Source organism: Balearica regulorum, chromosome 2, assembly GCF_011004875.1.
Source record: "Balearica regulorum gibbericeps isolate bBalReg1 chromosome 2, bBalReg1.pri, whole genome shotgun sequence".
Lineage (NCBI taxonomy): Eukaryota > Metazoa > Chordata > Aves > Gruiformes > Gruidae > Balearica > Balearica regulorum.
In genome coordinates, this window is record NC_046185.1 from 65,480,717 (window position 1) to 65,508,386 (window position 27,670).

General features: G+C 41.3%; 1 protein-coding gene across 5 annotated transcripts in view; it reads right to left on the reverse strand.

Annotated features, from left to right (window-relative positions):
* Window positions 1-27,670, reverse strand: part of MBP (myelin basic protein) — a 124,201-nt gene that overhangs the window by 17,195 nt on the left and 79,336 nt on the right. For all 5 annotated transcript variants that reach the window (XM_075744570.1, XM_075744573.1, XM_075744569.1 and 2 more), the window contains exon 4: window positions 3,424-3,854. In XM_075744570.1, coding sequence (XP_075600685.1) covers window positions 3,424-3,854 — 431 coding nt within the window. The remainder of the gene's footprint in view (window positions 1-3,423; window positions 3,855-27,670) is intronic.

Genomic DNA, 27,670 nt, shown 5'->3' on the forward strand with positions numbered 1-27,670 from the left:
AACAGAAGAATTACAAAAGCGTAAACAATTGCGTAAAAGAAACACAATAGCACTCAGTACATATTGACTTTGAATACAGGCTGCTACCTCGGAGGCACAAGAATGATTTGATCATTTTAACGAACTTGCTTATATGCTTTACAAATGTTTAGATAAATATCCTATAAAGATTAGAAAGGACATGATTTATAGTTACACTACTGTCTTGCATGCTTTTTAAAATGTCTGCACCCTTTTAAAATCTTCTTTAAGACAATACAAGGCTGTGCACAATAAGAGTTTTGTTTGGAATATTCTACCTTAAAAAATTCTTAAAAGTACAAAATTCAAGCTGTTTTTGATTGAGTTTCAGTTATCTAAAATCTTGGTGGGGCAGAGGGAACAATGGCAAATGCATTTGCTGCCCCTCAGAGGAGAAGGAGTATTTCTGTACATTCCAGTATTTCTATTTTTATTTACTCCCATAGGACTCCCACACACTTTTAATTTAACTTCAGAATTCCAGGGTAAGGGAGAACCTGTTCCACGGGAGAAAAGGAGGCCACGAAACAGTCCCTGCTTTGTTCCTACCCCACCTTTCCGTACACAATAGTGAATATTATTCATTACTGTACTTTTCAGCTATGGCTGCAAGATGAAAATGCCTCCACAAAGAATTTATAATGTGTTTTGCTTGAATGTCAGCCCTAAATCTGCACAAAGAGCGAGTGTTGTCTTTGCATTCCGGTGCTGGCTGGTGTGGGTAGTGGAGATACAGGCTCCCACTGGCGCATGGGCTGGCTGAAAAAGGAAGGTTGCAAGAGAGGCAGCTGCAGAATTGCTTTGAAATGCTTCAACAATTAATCAGAAACAAGTACAAGCAAATACACAGTGCAGCCCCAGGAACTTTTCAATTTCAAGCCTTTGAAATTCATCCTTTAAGGTGCTTTTCATGGGATCTTATTTACCAAAGACCTGTTTACTTAGTGGAGTCTGGAAAACTGCCAAGGGACTTGATTCATCTTTCAGCTCTTCCATGAACACCTACAGCATCTATCGGTACTCTGACACTCCACAAAATTCAGCAAGTGACAACTATTTAGGTTTTAAGCACAAGTAAGACTAGAATCTAGATTTCCTCTGTATACACATGTATAAATAAACGGCACCACAAGCCTGCCTTGATACAAGAAACTGAAAGGCATTGATTCAAAGGCTAAATAAATAATAGTTGAAACAAATGTCTGTGGCACTTGCTCAGCATTTTCCGCACTGAAACCCTCCTACGGACACAGCTTCCTAGGACACGTTTTCATGCATCAATAGCATCACTGCATGAAATAGTGCTAGAGATGCTTTGGCACTGGAAGTCCTAATGTGACTTTTTTTGCCAAGATAGTAAAACTTCTCTGTGCTTCCAGCTGAGTTCTGAAAGTCAGGACTCTGTAACATTGTACGTAGTTCTTCTTAAAAAAAACCACAACCCAAAACATTACTTCTGCTAGGTAAAAAAAATGTTAGAATTGTCCATAATTCTGTACTGTTTTGCAGACATTTAAATGCCTTAAAATAGCAACTACCAAACGGCAACAGAGAGAAGACAGATGGTATGCTGTCCTCTCATACATAATTACGTAGAGATCTGTAGAGAATCGTAGCGATCGTGTTCACGCCAAAGGACAGAATACAGAATCAGTACAACTTGCAGCCGTTTTTTTAGTCATCACTACTAAAAAGTGAGTTGGTTGGTTTGTTTTATTGCTAAGCAAGAATGTACATACCTCTGTATATTCTGTATGCAGAATCTAAGTTTTTGGTATTGTTTCCTTGGTGTACAGAGAGCATTTCACGTGCTATTTTTCATCGACTAACACAGTATACATGAATAAACCAGCAAGAGTTGAGCTAGCCAAACAGGTTCCAGAGAACAGCAGTGTTGGGAAGAGTCTCTGATATTTGCAGTAAGAGTCAGAAAAGTGCTGTTTTGGTGGGGTTTTTTTTTTTTTCATTCTCACAGCAACTGCTTGTTGGATGTACGAACATCACATACCTACAGAAACAACTGTGTAATTGCTAAATCTTTGTCATCAGCATTATAGTCCCCACTTTGTAAATGTGAGAAACAAAAAGACCAAAATACACAGCTTGCTTAGTACTGGCTACCAAGTGTGAGAAGCTTCTGGTTTTAAGTTTCTAGAGTATTTTTCATCCAGTGGTCTATACATTACAAGAACTCTTCAGAGAAGGACTACTACACGTTGTGGCTCCACGCGCGGAGCTGTGACAGCCTGCAGCTGTCATATCCTCACAAACCAGTTTTAAACCACAGGGTAGTATGTACAATGTCCCGGTGCAACCCTGTGAGATCACCAACTTGAGAAAGGTGCACGTGCTAACCCATCTCGGACAGGTTAGAACTGTTAAACAGACAGCCAAAGTCATCAAAGGTTACTGAAAAATTTGGGCCCAGCCAGCAACTCCGAGCACTGCTTTTTACAACGCACAACTTGAGCAACTACATAAAGCAATATATTCGGCTAAAACAAAGGTTAAACAGCCCTACAGTACTTCCATTCAAATGCTTATGTAGTGCGTGAACACACAAACACAAGACTCAGCATTTGCATGGCAAAGGGTGCAGTGAAAATACCTTCAGCTTTGCCACCATACTGAACTAACGTGCCACCTGCATAACTTAGCAGAGGAGGCAGGTTAATCCTGGAAAAGGAAAGAATCCAAGTAATATCCTTTCATCAAGACCTTGTTTTTCAATTCATAGTGAAGAAATGGCTTGTTACACAATTTCTCATATGAAATGCTTGGAATATAAATCTTCACTTCTTGCCAGAATAAAGCAGCTGGACTATCTTATACACCTGGGATTCAGGGTAATAGCTGTCAAGCCATCTCCTCGGCAATGCTATCAATTGACCTTAAAACAGGCTCTTGCGCAAACAGGCTGAGAATCTGGCCGCAGTTCTTTTTCTAACATCTGTTTCCAAGTCTGCCCCTCAGTGCCGCACTACCTAGAGATTGTCTTGCATTTAGTGCTCTCATCCAGCTCCTTTTTGCAAATATTTAACAACACCACACAAAAGTAGACTGAAGTTTCTCTAAATGGCACAGCATACAAATGCACACAATGCACCACATGAAATGTTGATAAAAATCCCCCTCAGTAATGTTTCTAGAGCCACTTGAATTTCTAATACTCCTTGGTATTACCTAGAATAGCTCCTCTCGTTTTCCAGATCTATGCTTTTTTTTTGGTTGTTGTTTTACGTTTAAAGCCAAGCATTAAATTACACATCTGCAAGTACCGTCTTGCTGGCTAAGTCAACTCTTGCATTATAGCAGTTACACCTTCCTTTTAGTCCCACCCTTCCTATATAATTGTACTTTATTTTGCTGTAGTTGTGCAGTTCTCTATTCCTCAGAGCTCACCTTGCCCGAGCCCCGCCGGGGAACGTGTCTTTCACCTCCAAAGAATCTGCCCAGCGAGTCAAGTAGACCCGAGTCTCTGTGCCTTGGAGATCCATGTCTAGCATGGTCTGTAGTGCTCGCAGATGCCATTTTTGATCCGTGCCGGAAAGAGGAGCGTTTTTGTGAAGCCATCAAATCCGAATTCTCTGAAGCTGCTGCACTGTCCTCTTGGATGGTCTGTAGCTCGTCTGACTCTGAGGGCCGATCTTTGAAGGTGTTGTCTTCTCTTCCTGGGGCATCTCGGGAAAAGAGGCGGATCAAGTGGGGGCGACCAGTCGTGTCAGCTGGGTTGGCCTGGGGCCAGGCATTCTTCGGGTCTGCTGTGCCTTTGGAGTCTGTCACCGCTGGGCTCTTCGTGGAGGTCCCATTGTTCTGGTTCACATCTGCCTCTCCTGCAAACAACAAGGATGAGATATGAATACGGGCCTGTGAAAAACAGCCCTGGAACAATGCTGCTTTCTTTCCCTTGCCTTGAGATGCTCATTTCATACAAAACCGTAATATGTGCAGTTGTAATGAAACTATGTTCTCTACCAGCCTTTAAGAACATTAAGCTATCTTGGAACCGAAACCGGGATGATGTTCTCACACAAAATTTGCAGTAGTTCTAAGTGGTTTATTTTTTTAATTAAACGCATTTGGAAATAGATCAATAGGTTGTTCGACACAACTGAAACTAACTTTATTTATGTGGAAGGCTTACTAATGAGGAGGCTTTCAGTGAACGATCAGAATTCCCATACTTTCCATTGAGGACTGCAACTCTAAAATGGGCCTTTTTCTCCAAAACAGGCCAAATAAATAAATACATAAATAAATAAATAAAGCACCATTGCAGGACTATGCCTTCTCAAGTGCACATTCCCTCTTCCCGATGTCAGAGCTTTTGTACCTGAAGGTTTTGTAATGAGGAGAGGTTTTTTACTATTTAAATTGTCCTTACTCCAAAAAAGCAGAGAACACTAAACTGCAATTTCTGCTTCGTCTCCCACGACAGTTTTTCTCCATGTATGATCCTGGCACTCAGCGCACGATGTCCCAGCGCTGACGCCGAAGGCCTAGAGCAAAACTGTCTGGTTTGCATTTAGTGCTTGTGAAAAGTGACAAAAACCATTATCAGAAACTGATGAGCTTTGGTAAGAAAGGCACGGAGACAGACCTCCGTGGTGTAAGTGAAATGTCTGCTGCCTTCTCTGCAGTTGTGCTCCGATGCACGCAGTAAAATACCTGAGAAGAATCAGCCGCAGCACACTTAACCCTTAATCCGTAGTACCTCCTTCTATCAGTGACAAAAAGATTCATGAAGGTTTCTATAGTCTATACCATTATTCCTACTGTTCTAAAGGAAACCACACCCACTGAGGAATGTCTTGCCTCCAAGGAACACCAAAAGAGTATTAGTAGGTCATTGTTTGAGAAGCAACCTCCGAGCAGACACCTCCCACACACCCACTCGGTGTCAGAAATGTTTTTTGGGTTAACGGGGCTCAAAATTTCAGAAATAAGTTACAGTTTGTCATATATTACCTTTAGGGTCTTCTAATTACCTCATTAAACCCCCATTTGGTTTGGTCCTTGTTGCCATGGGAGGGATAGGATCTAGCAAATACTGTTAGGTTTTCAAAGTACTCTGGGCTCAAGTACTTTGCTGATTCACCAGAGCAATTTTTGACTTGACACAGTCATTTCACATGATTTCGCCCACCCACAGGGCACTAAAGAAACCTTTTCTCAGGCTAAGAATAATTCTGAAATAATATTATGGATAACGACACAAGACAGTAATGATGGCTTCTGCAAATAGATACTGGTACTTAGGTTACAATTTGTTGTAATCAGTCTGCTCCAGCTTTTCATATAAAAATACAATGTGCAGTTTTGCTTTGCAACTTATTTTTTCTTCTGTGAAAACTACCTAGAAAATGTTGGGGAACTTCAAGAAAATTTTATTTGGTTAAAACACCTGAAAGTATTTCTCAGGAATACAATTATTTAACCAACGCTAATTGTCCCTGTAGACCTCATCAGTGGGGAAAAGGACAATATTTGCTGGTAACTTTGGGATTTGGGTTTTTCTGAAAAGATACTTTCAAACTTATTAGAAACTGTTAAAGTCCCCAAATTATATTCTTAATCAAAGAAAAGAGAAAGTAACTAACATGGATATAAGACACATTCTAAAACTGCAAAACATTTTAAATAGCAACTCTAAAGCCTAGATTCTATACCATAATACAAATCCTTTCAAGGACAGAAAAAGCAAAACAAACAAAAGAGCTATTGTATTTAATTAAATGCATTAACAAAACACCAGGGCATCTGCATACTAATATTTTTTTCAACAGTTGTTCTTTGTGTCACTGAATACGGGTATTGGTAAGCAACAAAGAAGGGTATTTGTGCCACAGAAGTAGCTTCTCCCGATGCATACGCAGTGAGCTATAAAGTATAAATCTTTCTGTATGCTTTATTTCAGTAATGAAAGCAGACATTAAGTGTTCCTCTAGATTTTCTGCATGCTTAAGTCTTCTCTAATATTTAAAAATACATAGCAAAGAGATACTGTTAATAGTTGAGCTAACTAATCAAAGTCTTCAAGTACATTTGGAGAGACAAATCCCTTTAATAATGTCTTAAGGATATCCAGAATTAATGGTGCATGTAAACATATGCTTATTCGTTCATTTAGAAACAAATATTTAGACTTCTATTAAAACCCATTATAAATGCTGTGCCTACGATACTGATATTCTTTTTTGTTTGAGTGGGTTTTTTTTGTTTCTCCCTGCATGATGAAGCTCTCTTGTTAAAATAGAGTACCCTTCCTATACCATATCCCTTGTACAAGAGAAAGCTGCCCAGGGAGGAAGAAGTCTTCGGGCTTTTTTTTTTTTTTTTTCTTCTTCTTCTTTTAAACCCTTGTAGAGTGGGTTAAAGAGTAAGTACAGCAGAATGCATTGCCATAGGCATTACCAGAAGGCTATTAAAGTGTCCTCTATTGGCATGTAAGTGAATAAAGTCATTGAAAGCTGCGCAAGTGAGAGCAGGAGCTCCTCGCCCTAACCCAAAAGCAGCAGGAGGAAGCCAGACACCAAGCAGGGATTTGGCACTCCAGCCGTGGCCGAGGCCCACTCCCAAAGACAACGCCACCTTTCCACTTCCCCTCGCTCTATGCAGCCTTGGAGCCTGCTGCTGGCACAATTTCCCCTGTGCATGTTGGTCAGAGTGGACAAAGCCATTTGTTCCCTGTGTACACAGCGACTCCCAAAATAAACCAATATAGATGGACCAAAAATTCTGAAGAGTCTGTCAATGAAACAAAATAGAAATTCCAAAGGTGCTTTCAACGGAACTATATTAAACCCAGCCCTCCACTGCCTTTAATAGGAGTTGGGCCACATAAAAGTATTTTCAAAACCACTGTGCCTTGATGCTCAATGTGACATTAACAGTTTATCCCATTTCTTGAGAAGCAAAATAACTCTTTTACAGAAGCCTCTAATTAGCTGAGACCTCTCAGCCCCACAGTTCAATCTACAGCTACTGCCAAGACCACGGAACCCTGTTTTATGCAAAGTACAATCTCTGATGGAGAGTCCTTGGATACAAATATCCTTCTTATGGGTCACTTGGTAAAGCTGCTCTGTGACAGTCCCTCCTTGTGTATACAGAAATCTGTAGGCTTCTTCCATACAGAAGACAACCTAGAAAGATGTTGTTAAGCTAGTTTTAATGTGTTAAACTTAAAGAAAAGAAAAAAAAAAGATTTTAAGTTTTTCATCTCCTCCCACCCCTTTCCAGTCTTGCTTTCTTGCAGATACTTGCAATTCCTCTCACATTCTTATTGCCACTCCCTCTACAAATGCTGTAAAATAAGTGAGGAAAATGAAGCTGGTAAAAGCTGAAGCATATTCCCCTACTTTGGCTTCTCAAGACAGGCTTAGTATAACAGTCACGGCATATTGCAAATATTGATTGTAACAATGCATAACAGCAGCTTAAATATTTGTATGAAATATTAAGTATTATTTACTTATTACAAACACCGGAAAGGACATTAAATTTATAACACCAAAAATTTAGTATTTTTTATAGTAACTACAGATTGCTGTGACTGATTACAAATTTCCTTTTTCTTGGCCTTCTTTTCTCAGGGTATGAAGATGAAAATTCTCTCACTTTAGGGACCTTTTGAAACAATTTTTCATTTTAGCTTAAGCCATGTATATTTATAAAGCAGTACTCTTCAGTATATGAAATATAATGTGTATTTTCCCTTCTCTACTTTTTTTGGTCCCATTTCTTCTATAAGACAACAACTGGACAGTTAAATATAATGCAGTAAAGTTCTCAATCCTGAGTCAACTGTATGTCAGTACATTTATTGAAATGCTCATACTAAAACATTAAGTAAAACCTCTGGAATTTGGCACTGAGTTACCTGGTTTTAGTCACTTGAACAACAGAAGGTTACACCCAAAAAAATACTCAGCTTTGTGACATCTAAGATTTCAAGATCTTCACTAAGCTGCAGTAGTAAGGCCTATGTGCAACATATTAGTATTAGTTTGCCTTGCATTATTTAAGAGGCTGAAAACCACTCTTCCGGAACACGTGAACGTTTGTGGTAATATCAGGACATTTGAAAGAATGAAAATGACAAAAAAAGTACATCACATTGTCACTACACATGAGCTGCAGTTGAGGATGTCTGGATTCCAACTCTGCGTTAAGATAACTGTTTCCCAATGCTTTGCCTTTCCTTTTTATGCAGTCAAGTTCTCTAGAAAAGGACCTTAAGGAATTTTTTTGGAGGAAGTATAGCATAAGGTACTGCTGGGAGCCCAAATTCAACTCTGGCTTTGGATACTGTTGTGAAGTCACACACTTCATTTGTCCTGCACTATCACACACCTTGCTAATGTTTTGAGTAGATGGGACAAGGGAGCTTTGGGTGTGCATATAAATGAGGAGTCTAAAAATGCAGCAGTAATTACATACTGTGATCCACTACAAAAGCCAGGATCAAGTAAAAATCAGGCCAATTTAACACGATTTCCTTGGAAAAATAATCCAGCTATTTGGTGCTCAGCTGTATCAAGTATCAAAGGCAAGTGCAGCAAAACCTGTTTGTCCTGCAGACCGGTGCAGGTCATCTGTCAGGAACACCAAGGCCAGTCCTGGGTTCCAGCCAGAGCTGGAGATGGCACCGAGGAGTGCTGCACAGCTCAGCGTGCAGTGGGGAGCACCCGTCCATCAGACTAAAAGGAGAAAAGGGAATGAGAGAATGGGTGCAAACCAGTAAACTGGTGCAGAGAAAAGTTCAGCGAACGAGGCTACGGATCTCCTGGACGTTTGCTGAGTGGCTTCAAAAAATACAAGAGTTATCCGATGAAAAACGCTTGAGGCGGTTCTGCCGTCTCCCTTGAGCACCAGTGAAAGGGACAATCCAGCTCCTGGTTCGGACATTTACTGCAGCGCAGCTCACAGCACAGCGGAGTGCCTACAGCCATTAGGCTTCACTATATAAGTATTCGGGGAGAGGGAGGAAAGAATTATGTCTGCATTGTTAAATCTGAACTGCAAAACTTAATTTATCCTCATCATGCTAAGACACTGCAGACAAAAAAATGGCTCTGAGCCTAACTTCACTAATATGGTTAGAAGGCAATATGCCATTTCACTTCACAGATCTAATTACTGGGTTTGTCTGATGCTTGTCAAACTGTTGGAAATCAATTTTGAACAAATATTTCTGTTTGGAATAGATGGCATGGAGCATCATTGCGAAACAAACAGTTGGTCATAGCTCTGAACACGACTAGAACCGATCTGCTGGTGCGTTTAGCCTTTACACAAACATTTTTCCCTTTTGCTAGCAGAATGAATGCAGAGAGAAATACCAGTGTGTCTTATAAGACAGCTTTGCATGAGTTTAACACTCCTACTGCAGTTAGCCAAGAGACTGCTTCCATTACAGCTCGCTCTTCTCCCTCTCTCCTTGCCAAAGCTTATCACTTTTAGGGAACAAAATTCCACCCAAAGGCAAATTTTGTCTATAGCTTCAAAGTAACTGAAGAAAGAATATTTTTCTGCACAAGAAACTCAGCTTTTCCTACGGGCTAATCAAGCTGTAGACCAAACCTCCACAAAAATGAGAAGCTATCTGCTCAGCTTAACATGCTCTCCTTTGACTTTCCTCCCTCACTGCATACATTAGACATCATAGAGCACATGAGGCTCTTACCAGACAATAACAAAAGGTTGCGACAATGTTTCCATTCCGTTGATGAGTCAAATATGCTTCTACACTGATCTGATGAAGCAGTGAATAAGGGGGCTGTTGTGGCACAATCTTCCTTACAATAAACCTTAGTACTAAAAAAACAGTTAAAAGTGGAAAACCCCACCTGGCCCAGTATAAACTCATAAATACCTGTTACTGAAAACCAATAGGTCAAATAGGATCTATTAATTGCTAGACCTTCGCTAATACCTAAGTCTTGGCACAGTTGCTTTCAGAATCATGAAAGACCATCATCTGCCCCACTACCGCTGAGCAACGGCCATCAGGGAAACAGAGCTTGGCCTTGCCGCAGAGCAGAGCTCACACGGAAACACAGAAAGGGTCTGAGGAAGAGAATGGAAGTGCCAGTTCGCATCCTATTATGAAAATACCTCTCTTTGCAGGTTTAGCAGGACAAAGGAGTGACAGTATCTCTCTATTATTTATGCTCATATTTCGAAGGAAATAGATACTATATTCCCTCAGGTAGAATAGGAATATGTACTACTTAGCATAAAACTATGGTAAAGGAAAAAAATTCAAATTGCATAGGAGAATGAGAATTCTTTCAGACACTAATTACTACAGTATGAAAAAATAAGTGCAATTCCTCTCACTTCATTTCTGATACTAACCTAAAATGTATTCCAGATCTGCTGGAAAAAAAAACCAAAAACTTGAACATTTGACATACTTTGGCATCAATTCACAAGTAGCTGTTTTAGTAGGTAAGACACCCAGTAAAAACTCTCTTGAAATGACTAGCAACTGTCTTTCCAAGGGGCTAGTCAATGAAAAACTTGCTGGCTGCCAACGGTGTCTGTAACACTAGTGCTGTTCTTCTTTTGACACTGGGATAAGTAAACCTTCTTCCAAGCTGACCTGACAGTTTCTTCTTGGTTCCCTCAGTGCACAAGAGAGCAGGTCTGGTCGCCATCCTGAGATGTGCCATTTTCAGGACTTCCCTGCATGAAAGATAATTCTCAAAGTCTGGGAAGTAGAGCTGAAAAAATCTACTTGTGAAGTAGCTTGTCCTGAAGGTTGCCAACAGGAAAGCGGTGATCTGCCAGAAACATTCTTTATTACATACAGTCACTGTTGATCTGCATAACAATAATCAAAATCATCAACCCCCTGCTTGGGAGACAAGAAAGGACTTTTAGATTTTAAGTACTGGGCTTGGTGTATGCATTGTTTGTACAGGCAGTACCAGTTTGCATGGGTCCCACAGAATCTGGTTAAAATAAATACACTTCTTTCAATATGGGAGCAACTGTTTCAGGGTCATATTTATACTGAGGCAAACTACAAAGTTATATGCAAAATGACCAGTAAATGATACCCTTTAACAGCAAATATCACAAGTCTTATCTGCTTTCCTAAGTTTGCCTCTTTCATTTCAGGGACCCAATGCTTAAAAGCTAGATGATGAACACAACACAGAAATCAATACACAATTATTTCATCTATAAAAGTAGTGCTGGATTAAGGAGTGATGAAAAATAAGTATTAATTCTGAAATTTCGTTAAGGTAATAAACAGCTTGATTTTTTTTTTCCTTCCCCTAAATTCTGCTAGACTTAATTGTCCCAGACAAAGCATTAATATGTAACTGTGAACCATTGCTTGTTACAAGAGTACTGGTTTCATGCTCCGCTCTGGTGAGACCCCACCTGGAGTACTGTGTCCAGCTCTGGGGGCCCCAGTACAGACATGGAGCTGTTGGAGAGAGTCCAGAGGAGGCCATGAAGCTGATGGGAGGGCTGGAGCACCTCTCCTGTGAGGACAGGCTGAGAGAGTTGGGGTTGTTCAGCCTGGAGAAAAGGCGGCTCCGGGGAGATCTAATTGCGGCTCACCAGTACCTGAAGGGGCCTACAGGAAAGATGGTGAGGGACTGTTTGTCAGGGAGTGTAGTGACAGGACATGGGGTAATGGGTTTAAGCTGAAGGAGGGTCGATTTAGATTAGATATAAGGAAGAAATTCTTTACTGTGAGGGTGGTGAGGCACTGGAACAGGTTGCCCAGAGAGGTTGTGGCTGCCCCATCCCTGAAAGTGTTTAAGACCAGGTTGGATGAGGCTTTGGGCAACGTGGTCTAGTGGAGGGTGTCCCTGCCCATGGCAGGGGGGGGTTGGAACTAGATGATCTTTGAGGTCCTTTCCAACCCAAACCATTCTATGATTCTATGATAAAAGCATCCTTTAAGCATCGCTCTGCAGGAAAGCTAACAAAGTTGTACCTGTCCCTTAACAGCCTTTGGAAGAGGGATCCCTCTAACAGGTGGTACTGGCGCTGTGGGGAATTATTGCTGTGGTGGTTTTTTTGGTAAGGTAAGTATACTGACTTTTTCAACTTACCTGGTAAAACCATGACACAATCAATCAATGACAAGATGAAAACACACAGGTATGTGACATCTAGCTGGAATGGTGACACACTAAGAAACTTGCCTAAGTCTTATCTCGTGAATTAGCAAACAGCACATAATTTTTAGTTTTGCTGACAATTTTGTAATTTGAGAGGGTTGGTTCTATGAAACTAAAATAAAAATACTCTTGTACATTCATAACAGCTTGTGTTCGGCATTATTGTTCCACTGAAGGCAACTAAGTTTTACAGTATCACTGTGTAAAAAGCAGTAATACTATCTGAGTCAGAGATTTTTGATATACCATCACCAGGGGTCCTTTTGCTGGAAAACTCTTATGTATCGTCAGGCTTTTCACCAAGGCACACACAACTCCTAACATTTGTACATCAGAGATGTGAAAACTCTTGCAGTCCATGCAGTAATAACCCAATGTTGTAGTCTGTGCCCAAAGTCTGGATGCCAACAGGGAGCACGTGTGGATTACCATGGGCTGAAATCCATTAACGTCCCGTTACCCCCTGCGAGGGGCTGCTCTCTGGGGACCAGGTTTTAGACTCGATGGAGGAAAAACAATGTCATACGTTCTCCAATCTCGTATAACCTGTATTATTTATGTCTTTAAGTATCCTCTTTCTTCTCTGTTCTTACTGAAGAAACTTAGCCCTTGACACAGATGCTCGATTAAAGTAGCAAAATGAGTAGTGGCAGCAGCTGAAATAGCTGTTCATTCTGGCCATGTCAAAAGCAAAGAGATCAAAGCAAGCCAGTCAGCAATGTGCTGCAAACCATAGGAACTGTAGCAGTAATTGCATGCCAAGTCTATGCATTCTCCTGTTACAGATGATGCTGAAGCTTAAAACCAGAAGTACAACAGACCTTTTTTTCTTAAACTTACTCTGAAAGTCACACCAGATTCAACACCCAAGAAATTAGCTGGGGGGCTCAAGTTACACATTGCCTCACAGCACTGAGCTTAATTTCTTCCTCTTCCTCTGTTCTAATGGAGTTTTATAGTACCAGTTCTATATGTATTTCTGCAATTCAGTGATGCATCTTTGTTGGAAATTATACTACTCCTAACTTTCGAGGTCTTGCAGCAAAGTTTTCTAGTGAGCCAGCTGCTGCCTTTAACTAACTGCATTGACCAGCTACATGTAAAGAAAGCCACCTACTTGGGAATACATGGCACAATCCATAGCTAAAAGAAAACAGGACTTTGTTACTTGCCTCACGGGTGTGTGAAGGTGTTGTATGCTTGTGAGCATATCTAAGTAAAGAAATATGCAAGTAAAAAGAGGCATTCAAAAAAGTCAAAAATATCCCCTGTGGGAAAACAGTTTTTAATCTCAAGATTGTAATTAAAACCAACCCACTTGATTGCACAAAGTGCCTTGCGCTCTGCATGTTTTCATAGAGTTGGCCACTTGGCTACCCGTGCCACCGATTTACAACGAAGAGCTGAAACGAAGCCCCCACGGTGGCCTACCATTGCAGAGGAATGCAGCAGTGTAGGCCTGGCTTGCAGCCTCTCTCTCTTGTTTTCCAGAACTTCTGGCATTGCCTCCATTTGCTGAGGGTTACAAAGGAGAGTACAGAAAACAAAAAAGCCTGTGGTTGAAACCAGTGGGACTTGCTATGGCAGAAATTTGGAATCTATGAGAAGCATGTGGCAGTTCTCCACACAGCCCGCAGAGAGTTTTTTAAGAACTTAACCAAAGAATTTTATCCACCCACTGGTTTCAAAGAAAAGTGTTCCTTTGTGTTATTAAAACATATAGGTTTGCTTTAATCTGGAGTATCTCACAAAGGATCCCCCCACAGCAAAGTAAGCTGGGGCATGATTTGTAACAAGCAATTTCATGTACTTAAGATGAAAAATTAAATCACCTGTTTGATCCATCAGTCTTCCGGAAAAATTGTGCAACTGATTAGTATTAAATAAATACTGCTTGATTATTCATCTTTTCTGCTACAGTCACATTAAGCCTTAATAATTGTTAGGTTGAAAAACCTGTACATATCTCACCCCCTCTCAAAGTAATAGCACAACAAAATGACTAGCGCTTACATCAGATTTCACAACTTCCACTATCTTTTGTATTTTCCACATCAGTTATGTTTCAGTTATGTTTTTCTGAAAAATAACCTATTCAGTGCAACTGAATATGCAATATTACAGTTAGATTTCTTTCATAACTCCATAGAGAAACAGGGCCTTAAAATCAGCAGAAAAAGAGATGTTGGTGAAGCAAGTGAGATGAGGACAGTAACTGAACCAGTTGGTTCAAATGAAGTTGCTCAGAGCATGATAAGTAGTACAAAAAAACAGCTGTCGAATATTTTCTGTTAAAACCCATCATGTAGCCTCTCCAAAAGAAGGCTTGATAGCATTGCTAGTTTTTTCTTGACCAGGGGTTAAGTGTCTGAGTGGCAGATTATTATTTAGGAAGTATAAACTGCATAATAAAATACAGTTGTAATAAGTTAACAAAATATGCTAACTTTAAGAAACACACTTTGATTATGACCACAGGAAAACTACTTACAGCATGAGGCTACAAACTCCTAATTTATATAAGCTGTGGTCTAGTCCTACAGAGTAATACTGTTCGTGTGTGTTAAATTTTCCTGAGACCAACTACCTAAATCTAACCCCAACAAAACACTTCACAGTAGTGAATACAGCCCTCTTGATCTCAGGGAGTCACCATCGTTACAGAATTCGCAGTGAGGGGAGTTACTCTGGTAGTTTTTAGAAGAAAATTTTTTCCAGAAAATTCCAAGATACACTGCAGTCCTATAAATGGCACATTCGGAGTACAAAGTACTTATTTGTTAATATTTCTAAAAACACCTGAAATACCCAGGCACAAATAAGAGTATAGACCGTTTCCCATTGAGTTGCACTCTTGCACATGTAAACCAAAATGGAAGATCTGGCTCTACAGAAGTTGACAAAAAATACTCAGAAAAAGCCAAAAAGGGGCTTTTTCTGCAGTTCTCTACAGACCAAGTCCACAACTGTTAGCCACTGTATCGGTCTGACATTATCTTCACTTTGGAATTGGTTTTTACCTTACATCTGTGGTGAAAGGTCAGAGGAGCAAGAGAGCAGGAGTTTCTTCCAGTTGCACAGAATTTGCTCTCAGTTTGTCACAGCTCAGAAACTCATGGATTACTCTTAGAAGATGTAAGCACCTCTATACCCTGTGGGAGGGAGAAGCCCAGGGCACGACCCCCACCTCCCACCCGCTCTGCCCACAACGCCAACAGTGAGAGCACCTCCTCGCCCCGTGAGGATGCAGAGGCCCGTGTTCTGACCCATATCTCCAGCTGTGTCCAGGAGGCAGAAGAGGGGAGTACCTCCGGGTTCTGGGGCAATGCAATGACCACGTTGGCACTCACACCTCCAGCTCAACCCATTAGCAGTGGAAGAAGCTCACACCTCTGTGGGTACAAGAGCCACACCACCACAGCTGCATCCATGAGGTGGAAGCCGTGAGCATCTGTGTACCCTTTGGGGAAAGGGAGGACCAGATCATGAGCTTCGCCTCCAGTTCAAGATGCTGGCAATGAGAGAAGATCCCTGTCTAATATGGATGCTGTGTAGCACTCATCTGCAACTCCAGCTCTGCCTTTCGTTTGGACAGTGAGAAAGTAATTCTGCCTAAAAGATCAGCAGCTAACTGCTAATTTTAAAAACACAGTAAATGCTTGGCAGATGTGTCACTTCAGGGATGTTCAGCATTTCAGATTTTAGTTTCTGTCTGCCTGACAATGCTTACTCTGAACAGATTTTTAAATGTATTCATATAACAATATGGGATTCTAGAGGGTGACAGTCAAAACAATCACTCTGAACTCTGAAGAAAAACCCAAAAGCCAGGTTACTCAGAGGACAAGCTCCACACGCCATATCCAAATCCATGTACAGAAACCACCCACACCTGAGCACATTTATGACGAGCATGCTGCTGAGGCACAGACTCCTGAGGCTGCGTTTGGCCAGTCTTGCGGTTTAAAGTCTCTCTGCAGGCCCTGGCACATGGAACACAGCACCCCAGGACGATGCATCCTGCTGATTACTGTGAAGGGAGGGAACAGGATTTTTGCCACCATGCTCTGTCTTGCTTGTCAAAACAGCTTTGTCTGGAAGCTGCATAATAGAGTACGTCAGCAGAGACCTAGGAGCAGAGCCATGTAATTGCTGTGGCAGAACGAGCGGAGGGTATGAAAATATTGTAATATGTGCAATAAACAGTGGGTAGTTTGTTAAACATTAGCAAAAATGATTTCAAGGCCTTTGTATTTTTATAATTTATGCAATTAAAAACCCAAGAGTTTTAGAGGTAGTTTGGATCATACAGCAATGATAAACTATTCAGGACTTCTCAGTGATTTCCTCAGTGAAGAAATTTGATATCCAAAGAAATATTTTTCAGAAGGAAACTCTAATATATGCCTGAACAATTGATACGAGATTTGATTAAAATGTCTGCCTGTCTGGCAAAAAAAGACGCATTAGAAGGAAACCTTATCTCCAGAACTTATCACAGCACTTACAGGAGGCAGTATCTTCTTCATAATAGCCTTGAGTGCAGTCCTAAAAACAGAATAAAGGATACTTGAAACCAAGCAGGAAGTTCCAGCAAATACAACAATGAATACAAAGGACTAAAGCACTCTGCACTGACTGAATTGGCACAGGGTCTTACAGCAGAGAGATTATTCCACAGAAAGAATATAAAATATTGACAGAGAGCTGAAAATAAGATGTTTGGAAGAAAGATACTGGAAAGAAAGAGATGAGTGATGATGAAGAGGTTAACAAGAAATGTGAACTCAGACATTTAGAGGCAGATACCTATCACCTTGCCTGTCTATCCTGCAAGCAATGGCCAGCATTTAGCAGGGAATGAAGAAACATGTTATAAGAAGTCACATGGAAAGACCGTACACTCCATGGTAAACCACAGAATCTACAACCTTGTCTGGATCTAAGTCTTCCAGCCCTGAAGGAAAGGACAGTATTTGCACTTCCAATTTGTGACACCCTCCTGCTGCTCTCCCACGTCAAGCACCCTCTCCCTCTCTGGCCCCCCACCAGTTGTCAGTCCTTCCTCCCACCTCCTCTTCACTAGACTCCTGGATCAAAGCTGCTGTCCCAACCACTCTGCCATGCCTCCTATCCCACTCCCACAAGGTCCACCTCCACAGCCATACCGCTGCAGGCTTTAGCAGGCTTCTTCTGGACCAAATTATCTTGGACTTTGAAAAGAAATACTGCATGGGCTTTTGCCATTTCTCAAATCCTTCTGCTGCTCTGGATTACTGGCATTTGTCTACGTTAACTAGGAGCTTTCAAAGTTATTTCACAAACAGCTTTCCAACAGTACCCTATCAACCCTCTATGCAGCTCTGCTAACAGAGCACTGCCAGGTCACCGTCTTCCCATAGTTCTTGTACCCAACCTTAAGCATCACTTGCTGGGTGCCAGATTGATCCACTTTTGGAAGTTTGTCCTTTCTGTACTGGAAGAAGAAATGGCTCATTTCTCATCCTTCCCAGAGGAATTTAAATGGCTGTGCTAACACAAGGATTACACAGTGATGCCTCCTCCATGTCACAATTACAAGTAGGTTTCTCTGCATTTCATTTTACAAACAGCTCATCTATACAGGTAGTACGTGAAAGGAAAACAAAACATTTCTACATTGGTTGAAGGAGGGGGCAAAATTACAAGATTTCCAAAGTAGCTTGGGCCATTGGTATCATCTGTGCAGCATGAAATCTGACATTTCTAAAAGATGTATTTGCATGGTGTTTGCCCAACAGAGAGCAAATGCATCAATTCAAAGTCTTGTTTGCCACGCACTTGAGGCCAACTGAAAGTTGTACAGCTTCTCTAAGGCACGAGGAATAAGCAGTTCCATTGGAAGAGATCCTGACAACTACCTGAAGCTTAGCACAGTGGCTTCCCTCTGGCAGCATAATACAAAGGAGTCAAACTCCAAGTCTCACAGCATGCCTAAACCGGACAAAAGTGTGGTGCATAGACTTAGTGCAGCTTTGGTCCATGGATTAATTTCCAACACACAGCATAGGCAATCACTATCTGCTCAATATTCTTCTGCAAGAAGACGAAAGGAAAAAGAGGAGATGAACTTAGCACAGAGGTGGTCATCTTTCAATACTTTTAAATCTTCAAGTGCAGCTCAGCTACTGTTCTAAAGAAATATTTCTTAGAGTCTTAGTTCTACCTTTCTCCACCTAGAATGCATATTATAGCCATGAATGTACAGAGACCAGTTTATATATACACATTACAACAGATTGAGACAAGCTTAGAGCAAAGCATTTATTGTGCTTACCACCATATTTACTGTGGTAAGCAGCAAAGACGGTAATGTCAATTAGCATCCCCATCAATGCGGCCAGAAAAATCTACCACTTGAAAACAAAATTCCTGGTGGAATCACTAAAGCACATTCATAGGGAAACAGTTTGTTTAAATCAATACTATATTAGAGCAAATAAATACAATCTCAGGAAAAATCCAGATCCTGTAGTAGACTCAGGATTCTTAGTTGGCAAAAGCCCAAGGTAATGGGTCCTAGCAACTTATCCAGGGAGCACAACAAACTCTGTGGCACCATGGGAAAACCAGTGTCTATAAAAAACTACCAAAATTTACACAATTCACCTCTTTAACTAGACACATGTATCTAGTATTTCAGTGTATCTAGTATTTCAGTTCGATTTTACCTGGGATACAGTATGCTCTTAGTCAGAAAAAAATCCAGGAAATTATTAGGAAATCCCAAAGCTGTTAATCTAGACATAGAAAAGTCCATTTCTGCCTCTGAGCTAACCAGCTGTCAGAACAGCCTTTTACATTTCTGCTTTAGTATTTTAGCATCTAACCTCAGCTATTCTAGGTCTTTATAAACTCCATCACACTCTCCATCATTACAAACCACATTATACACTTCTAAACATACTAATAAACCTGTTCTCATCTAGACTAGGCCACATTAGACATATTTGCTATACACTAACAAATCATTAATATTAGATTATAAATAATAAGGGTGTTTTTAAGTAAAAAGAACCCCAACACTTTTTTTTTTTTCCTTGCTGCTGAACACTTGTGAGCTGTACCATAGTTCTAAATGTGACTCAATGCTATACGAAGAACAATGGTGACAAACTGTATAAAACCGCGGCAGTGATCGATGGTACTTTACACAATATCTGCTTTTCAGTAGCAGCATTCTAAGAGTGAAAAAATGCTTGCACAGTACCAAGCCTTGTACCAGTTCGTGGGAGTTACTGCTATTAAAAAAAGACGAAAGAAAAAAAAAAAAAAAGAATTCACAAACTTTATTTTGCTATTTGAGTATGTATACGGTCACTTTTTATGTGATGAAGAAAACACACTCAGCAAAAAAGAGCTATTAGTTCTGAAGACTAAAATTATAGTACGATCGAGCTACACGATCTGAAATATTTTGATATGCAAGAAATGCTATAAACACATTTTTTCAAGTGTAATTTGGGTATGTTCCTCTCGATCCACTCAGCAAGTATGAGAATGAGTAAAACCACCACTTCTAGAATAATTTACAAAGAGCCTGAAAGCGATTCAATAGGTTACACTGAAGGAATACCACAGGGCAGCACTTGTATACAGAAGATGCACATGCCACACATTTCTGGTTACCCTAATTGAAGATGCAACCCGAGGAAGCCAGGCGATACCGTGCCTGCCTTTTGCAGGCAGAGATTGCTCCACTCACACCCCAGGCCAGCACAAGTCATGTTGCAGCCCTCAGCACCTCTCATCCCAGCTGGGAAACCTGGCTGGTGCCTGGAGGAGGCTTAGTGCTGCGCTAACCTGGGATTTGCAGCCTCCAGTTGGCAGTTCCTCAGGTGCAGCAGACCTGTGCCCATCTGCAAAAGGCTGAACAATTAGTAGTTGTAAACGATGCTCCTTTTGCACACACAAGACAAGAAACGTGTGTGCATGCCCGTGCGTGTGGGAGCAGTACGCGCAAACCACCATGCATTTCTGAAATAAACAAAGACAACTTTGCCTCAATTTTCTCAGCAGAAAGTTTTTGTTTTTCTGCCTCCTAGGAAGCTGTGCAGACAACTCGCGAAAGGTAAAAAACGTTCTGTAGACAGAAAATAGCTGTGTTGGTCTTATCTCTGAAAACAAAAGGTCTTCCCAGGTAAACGCTTTAAGAACATTGCTGTTGCCACAAATTGGGACTGTTTGGCAAAATAAGAAGTCTTTCCTAGTCACAGTCTGTGCTGTCCCAGAAAGTTATTTAGCATCCTTTGGAAATATGTAAATAATGCAATCTATTTATAAAGCCCTTGGACTTTGGTTCAGTTCTCAATTTAGGATGTAGTCCATCATAGTGAATCATGGACTGTGGTTATCCTGAGAAACGAGGATAACTAGTGCAGCCTGCCAAGGAGGTGCCACAGACTGTAGAAGCCCAATGTGCTGGAGGAGGTAGCAGGAAAATTGCCCATGTACCTTCAGATTTGTGTTGATGGCTAAATGAGGGTTTTTTTCCCCACTGAAAGCCTGAACTACTGGAATCAAGAGAGAAAGGTATAATAAGAGGCAACTAAAAAAGGAAAAGGAAAAAAGCTAATTCCATCTTCAGTAACTGTGAGGAACGGTTTGAAAAACGGCAGCTTGAGGTTACCTTGCCGGAGTCCCAAATGCAGCAGCAGGCTCTGCAGCCTCTTCCCCCGCCATGCCTGGGAGTTTACCTGCCTGTGTCCCAGGTCAGCTCTGCTACTGGGCAGCTGTAACCAGGCTCAAACCGCTGGGAAGCAGCTTAGTTGTGAGAAAGAGCTGCAAAAAGGCTCCCAGGGCCCGGCCTGCGTGACACTGCCCATGCTGGACCTCATGTCTTGCCAAGGTGGGACTTGCCTCATCACTGCCAACTTGCCTGGTGGTCACCAGACGGCACCCAACCGCAATGGCTGTCCCCGGTCCCGCTCTGCTCTGCTTGTTCGGGTACCTGAGGTGCCTGTCCTGCCTACCTTGCTATCACCCTGGGTCCCAGCTTGCCTCCGTGTTGGGCAGGCTGCTCCTGCTGCTCCCTGACAGCCTGAAAGCATCAAAACACAAAAAACCCCCCGCATTTATTTTTGAGTCCCATTTACTGTCTTTGGCCTTCAAAAAATAATGAAAGAAAACTAAGCTGTGCTCAATATGATGAGTGTGAGAAAAACAGGGTTCCACCTCATTTCCATCTGCAATTTCAATTTACAGAATTGCCTCCAGTATACACTGAATTATCCTAACTACCTAAATAAAATCAGACACTTAGAGGAGGGATTGAACCTCAAGGATATCCTTTCCAGCAGCAAAAAAAGCCCACTGGGGATAGTATTGCCTGAGAAATGAAAGGGAAATGAAAGCAATCACATACTGATTAACAAACCAAGATACATTTTATTAAAAGAAAAAGTAGCTCATAATTAGGACAAAAACTTGCACTTCCAAAAGCCTCCAGCTGTGACTGCTTGCCTCAGAAAGTGTCATAAAGAGGCATTTACTAAAACAAATCCCCTCCTCCCTACCCACACCTCCTCCTGACAAGTCTTTGTGACATTAAATAAGACAGGTCTATCAAGCAACAAAGAAACTAGATGAGACCTAATATTTGGAATAGAAGAACATCCACCTAATTTCTGAATTCCCAATTTTCTATTCTGACGCGGAAAATATTTTCCATATACCTGAAAGGAATAAAATTAAGGCCCATATTCTTTGCAGGTGTCTGACACAACTTGGTTGAAATCAGCAATTGTCAAATTATCCTACACTTTTACCGATGTACAAGCAGTATGTTGTGCTCCATATAGAAAATGAGAAAAATACACAGGATAACTTGATTTGGAGCTGTGCCATGCCATTATCTGGGCATTTATTCTTTTTCATACAAATCCAATTTATGATTTGCTACAGTTTGACTAGACGATTGCACACTGAAATAATATTGGTTACATCTTTTTTCATTGCCAGGTCTGCCACACATAATAAAAGTCTTCAAGCTTCATGACACCAAGCTGTGTGGTGCAGTCAACACGCTGGAGGGAAGGGATGCCATCCAGAGGGACCTTGACAGGCTGGAGAGGTGGGCCCCTGCGAACCGCATGAAGTTCAACAAGGCCAAGTGCAAGGTCCTGCACATCAGTCAGGGCAATCCCAAGCACAACTACAGGCTGGGTGAGGAATGGATTGAAAGCAGCCCTGAGGAGAAGGACTTGGGGGTGTTGATTGATGAGAAGCTCAACATGAGCCGGCAGTGTGCGCTTGCAGCCCAGAAAGCCAACCGTGTCCTGGGCTGCATCAGAAGAGGGGTGACCAGCAGGTGGAGGGAGGTGATCCTGCCCCTCTACTCTGCTCTGGTGAGACCCCACCTGGAGTACTGCGTCCAGCTCTGGGGGCCCCAGTACAGGAGAGACATGGAGCTGTTGGAGAGAGTCCAGAGGAGGGCCATGAAGCTGATGGGAGGGCTGGAGCACCTCTCCTATGAGGACAGGCTGAGAGAGTTGGGGTTGTTCAGTCTGGAGAAAAGGCGGCTCTGGGGAGATCTAATTGTGGCTCACCAGTACCTGAAAGGGCCTACAGGAAGGATGGAGAGGGACTGTTTGTCAGGGAGTGTAATGACAGCTCAGAAGTTGTAAGGGGCTAGCTAAGTGCTACATAATCATCACCACTAATCAGCAGAAAAACTGCATAATCTTCAGCCACTCTGTGCTGGTTTTGGCTGGGATAGAGTTAATTTTTTTCATAGTAGCTAGTATGGGGCTATGTTTCTGGATTTGTGCTGAAAACAGTGTTGATGACACAGGGATGTTTTCCTTACTGCTGAGCAGTGCTTACACAGAACCAAGGCCTTTTCTGCTCCTCACACCACCCCACCAGTAAGTAGTCTGGGGGTGCACAAGAAGTTGGGAGGGGACACAGCTGGGATAGTTGACCCCAACTGACCAAAGGGATATTCCATACCATATGATGTCATGCTCAGCATATAAAGCTGGGGGAAGAAGGAGGAAGGAGAGATGTTTGGAGTGATGGTCTTCCCAAATCACCATTACGTGCGATGGAGCCCTGCTTTCCTGGAGATGGCTGAACACCTGCCTGTCTGTGGGAAGTGGTGAATGAATTCCTTGTCTTGCTTTGCTTGCGTGCATGGCTTTTGCTTCACCTATAAAACCATCTTTATCTCAACCCACGAGTTTTCTCACTTTTACTCTTCTGATTCACTTCCCCATCCCACCGTGGGGGGAGCGAGCAAGCAGCTGTGTGGGGCTTACTTGCTGGGTGGGGTTAAACCACACATACTCTTCTGCTTGCACTGCAATATAGACCCGGTAATTTTCTTTAAGATTATTTTGACTGGTATTCAAGTCACTGTGAGTCACTTGCGCTCATGCTAGTGGCAGGATCAAGGACATCCAGCCAAGTTCACAGGCACTTTAACATAACTGGATAGATGTACAACCTTGTATTCCCATGATGTATCTTGGATGCAACCACAAATCTCAACTCTGTTGAGCCATGTTGTGAAAAAAAGTTTGCATCTGTGCAGCTGTAAGTCAGCATAGACTTACAGACAACTGAAACTGATTTTAAGTAACAAAACTACTAAGTTTTGAAAGCAGAAGCCTTTTGTCAGCACTATCCTGCATATACACGTACAGAAATTTGATGAAATTAGTAAATATCAGCCTACCTGCTGCCTGAATTAAGGCAATTCCCTTAAGAAACATAAACCCTAAGCAACATCTGCTAAAGGCAAGGGTGATGTACTCAACACAGAGGCACCACATCCCTGAGGAGTACACCAGGTTACCTTCTGCCAGTGAAGCTTCTCATGATGGGCACATATAGCTTCTCTAGCAGCATCTACATGAACGTGAGTATTAAGAACTCAGAAATACCAACAGCATTAAGCCTGCTGAAGGGTTAGCTAACTAGTTCAAATATGCCTTGAATGGTAGCCAGAAAATGAATCAAAATGAAAAAAAGAAATACATTTAAAAGGGTCAGTGATTGGAAGAAGGAAATTTATTCAAAGAGACTGTCTCTTCATGTTTTGTAACACCAACTGAAATAGAGCAAGAGGCTCTGCTTCTGAAAAACATAACACTCAATGAATACCATTGCACTTGAATGCTGACTGGAGAAATGCCAGTGATGCCAACGATACCAGAGGAACAGCTACAGCAATGTCTTTTCCTCCTCTATAGAAAGACTGTTTGCCCTACACGATCTGTAAAAAGCCTTAAAAAAAAAAAAAAAAAAAGACTGAGTGAAACTTTTTTACCTCTGACCAAGCATACATATCAGGGACTACATGCTTCATCTCTCTTACAGGAATTACTCGGTATCATGATTCAGAACTAAGCTGATCCATGCTTGGAAAACATCCACCGTATTGCCCAAGCATTCCTTAGCCTTTCCAGCATCTATTTCACACAAATCGAAAACTGATCAAGGCTAGTAATCACCGCAAATCTCTAAAGAATTAGGAGGCAGCCTTAGCCATACTCCCAATGGCCTGAAAATAGAAAAACAGTCCATCCTTTTTGTTTGTTCATATTGGATGCATTCAGGTCATACAGCTGCACCCACGCTATGTGGCAGGAAGTAAGCTTTGATGTCCTCTGTCACCCAGACTTCACATTAAGGTTTCTTTGACATGGGAACACAGACATAGAGGTGTGGAAGCAGGGAGCAAAGGGACTGCATGCACCCGAATACAGGGAGAAGTCAGGACCCAGCCCCAAGAGAGAGATGGAAAATGTTCCTGCAGTTCAGAAGGATCTTTTGTATCTCATTATTTCTCAACTTTAAAAGAAGGGAGAAACACTTCTTTGTTTTTAATAGTGCACATATAAGTCATTCACTGAGAAAGAATTTCAAAGTACAGAAATAAATCTTTAGATTCCAGGATCAGTTATGTGCTTGATCAGCCAATGTTTCTATCCTACTTAGGATGTGAACACTCTGGTATTGTATCTGTCCGAAACAGATCAATGAGCCAAGTACTCAAAGCTTTCCACCCATGATCATGGCCAGTGTAAGACATGCCATGAATTTCAGACCAAGATCCAGCTGCAGAAGAAGGAAACACCCTGTTCTCCTACCACCAGAAATGTACTCTCCAAAACTGTACAATTCTTTTGCTTCCCTTCTCTTCCAGTCCCGTGAAGGCATAACAAATAAAATCAACTGCTATGTCTCTTCCTTCAGCATACACTGGAATACATTCACGCACAGCAATTTAAAAATGAGCTGTCTCCAAAAGTGAAATTAAGTCTTTTTATTGCGTGGTTACTGCCTTAAGACATCTCCCTCTTTGGAGAGGGCTTTTGTATGACTCTCTATCAAAGTACTTTTTAAGGCAAACATTGATACTTGTTAGCAAGCCAACTTTCAGTCTTGTCACTGGTATGGCCATGTTGTTTTGGCAGTAAAGTCTAATGGAAATTTAAAGCAAGCAAGCCAAACGTGTAACCACTCTACCCTGAAAATAGGCTTTGTTTGAAATGGATTGTATGGAGGAGCTGGCAATAAAGCAGTGGCTATCAAGTTCTGCTTGTGGACCATTACTACTAACTTAACCAACTGTTCCAAACAGATAACAATGTGCTAAAAAAATAATAAAAAAACAGTAGTAGCGAAAGATCAAATTAGTGCTTAGCCAAGTGAAGCTGGATGTTACAGACAGCTGCTGTTTAAGAGTATGCGTCCCTTTAGCCATCTCGCTTGGCTGTCGTCGTATCGTTCTTACAAAACACACGCAGCTAGGGACACTGCAACCAGCAAAAGTGGAACAGTTTAGTGGTGTCAGTACTTCCCTGTCAGGTTCGAGCTTATATGCAATCTGGCACCAGTTATTTTGACCTTCAACTCTTCCAAAAACAATGCTGTACAAACTCCCAAATGTCAACAGTTATTTTACATCTCCGAGTTCCCAGAACACAGTATTGACATAGCGTTCATTACTAACGCTTGCATGGTCCAGATTTTTCTAGTCCTTCCCTTCCATTTACAATTTTCTTCTTTGAGACTGAGCTGTGAATGTGAAAGTGCTTTAGGATATTTTGCAGAGCCCACCTCTGTGTTTAGTGTTCTTTGTTATTTACAACACACACAGCTTATGATCCTTCTGATAATCTCTCCAGAGTATTTAAAAATTCCCTTTGGGTATTTCACAAAATCCACCCACAACATATAAATTGCCTGCTTAATAATTTTACATCTGCGTTGTTTTTTTTTTTGGTACTAGTTTCATACTCTAAAAGATAAGGTAACATGCTTTCAATTTATCAAGCATTTTCATCTGTTTTATTTAAATTTTAAATCTGAAACAAAATATTAATCCACAGGACTCAAAACACATTACAAAAAAGGAAAAAAGTTCAGCAACAGATTCAGACATTAAAACTACTTGTCTACATACTAAAAATTCTTCCAGCAGGACACTAAGAAAACTGGCTGTGCTCAATACCCTCCGCAAGCTAAAACAAAACCAGCACAACCTCCCCATTCTTCCTTGGGACCACAGTTATGCAGCATTTTGTTGCTACCTAAATAACCACTTGCTTTTGGACTTGTTATCAGATGTGTTCTGCTTCATCAGGAGAAAATAAGATTGCAAAGGGAGAAATCTGTGCAGCTTTTACTCACCAGGGATCATAAAGCACAGCTTGTGGTAGGCTCTTCAGTGTGTGATCAGTAAACCCGGTAACAGTGGTGCAAAACTTACTTTACTGTCTCTAAAATTTCTCCAAGTCAAAACCTGAAAATTCAATGTCCAAGGCACCTACTTATAGGCTTACAAGTTTAATAAAGTAGATGGAAAGAAAAGTACATATGACAATGTATAAAGAGTATCAAATCAATTATCAAATTTATACACCCCATTTCCCGTCCCTGGCACTCCAACAATGCAAAATCTAACAAACTGTGTGTTTCCTGATTATAAATAAGCAGCTCAAAGCCAACCATCAAAGTCTCTTCTATTGGGATGAGCTGGAAGAAGGGGAATGTTACCAGAGTGTGTCCTACAGCATCAATGGTATTGTCTGTGTGAATGGTCCCTGTTAAAGCTGCCTCTGTTAGTGATCTACTTTAAAGTAAAGCAGAGTTTTACTTCAAAACTTTAAAGTTGGGCAGAGTAATCCAGCCCAAACAGAGCACAGTAAAATCCTGAATTATGCACGATAGTGCCTCAACTAAGAATACAGAGCACAATGGTGAAGATAATTATTTGCAAGGCAGTGGAAAGGGAAAAAACCAAGCGTAAAAATATCTTAACATCAAAGTCACTTCTACCTACTTGACATCATGTGCTTCTAATATAAAAATATATTTAGCCTTCATCTTTACCCAGAAAAAACTACTAAACTTTCACTGCAAGACTCCGCTTTAACAAAACCTAGACTTCATTTTTAATTTTATGCAAAATAAATCAACACAGGAAATTCACAGCAATTAATTTTTTA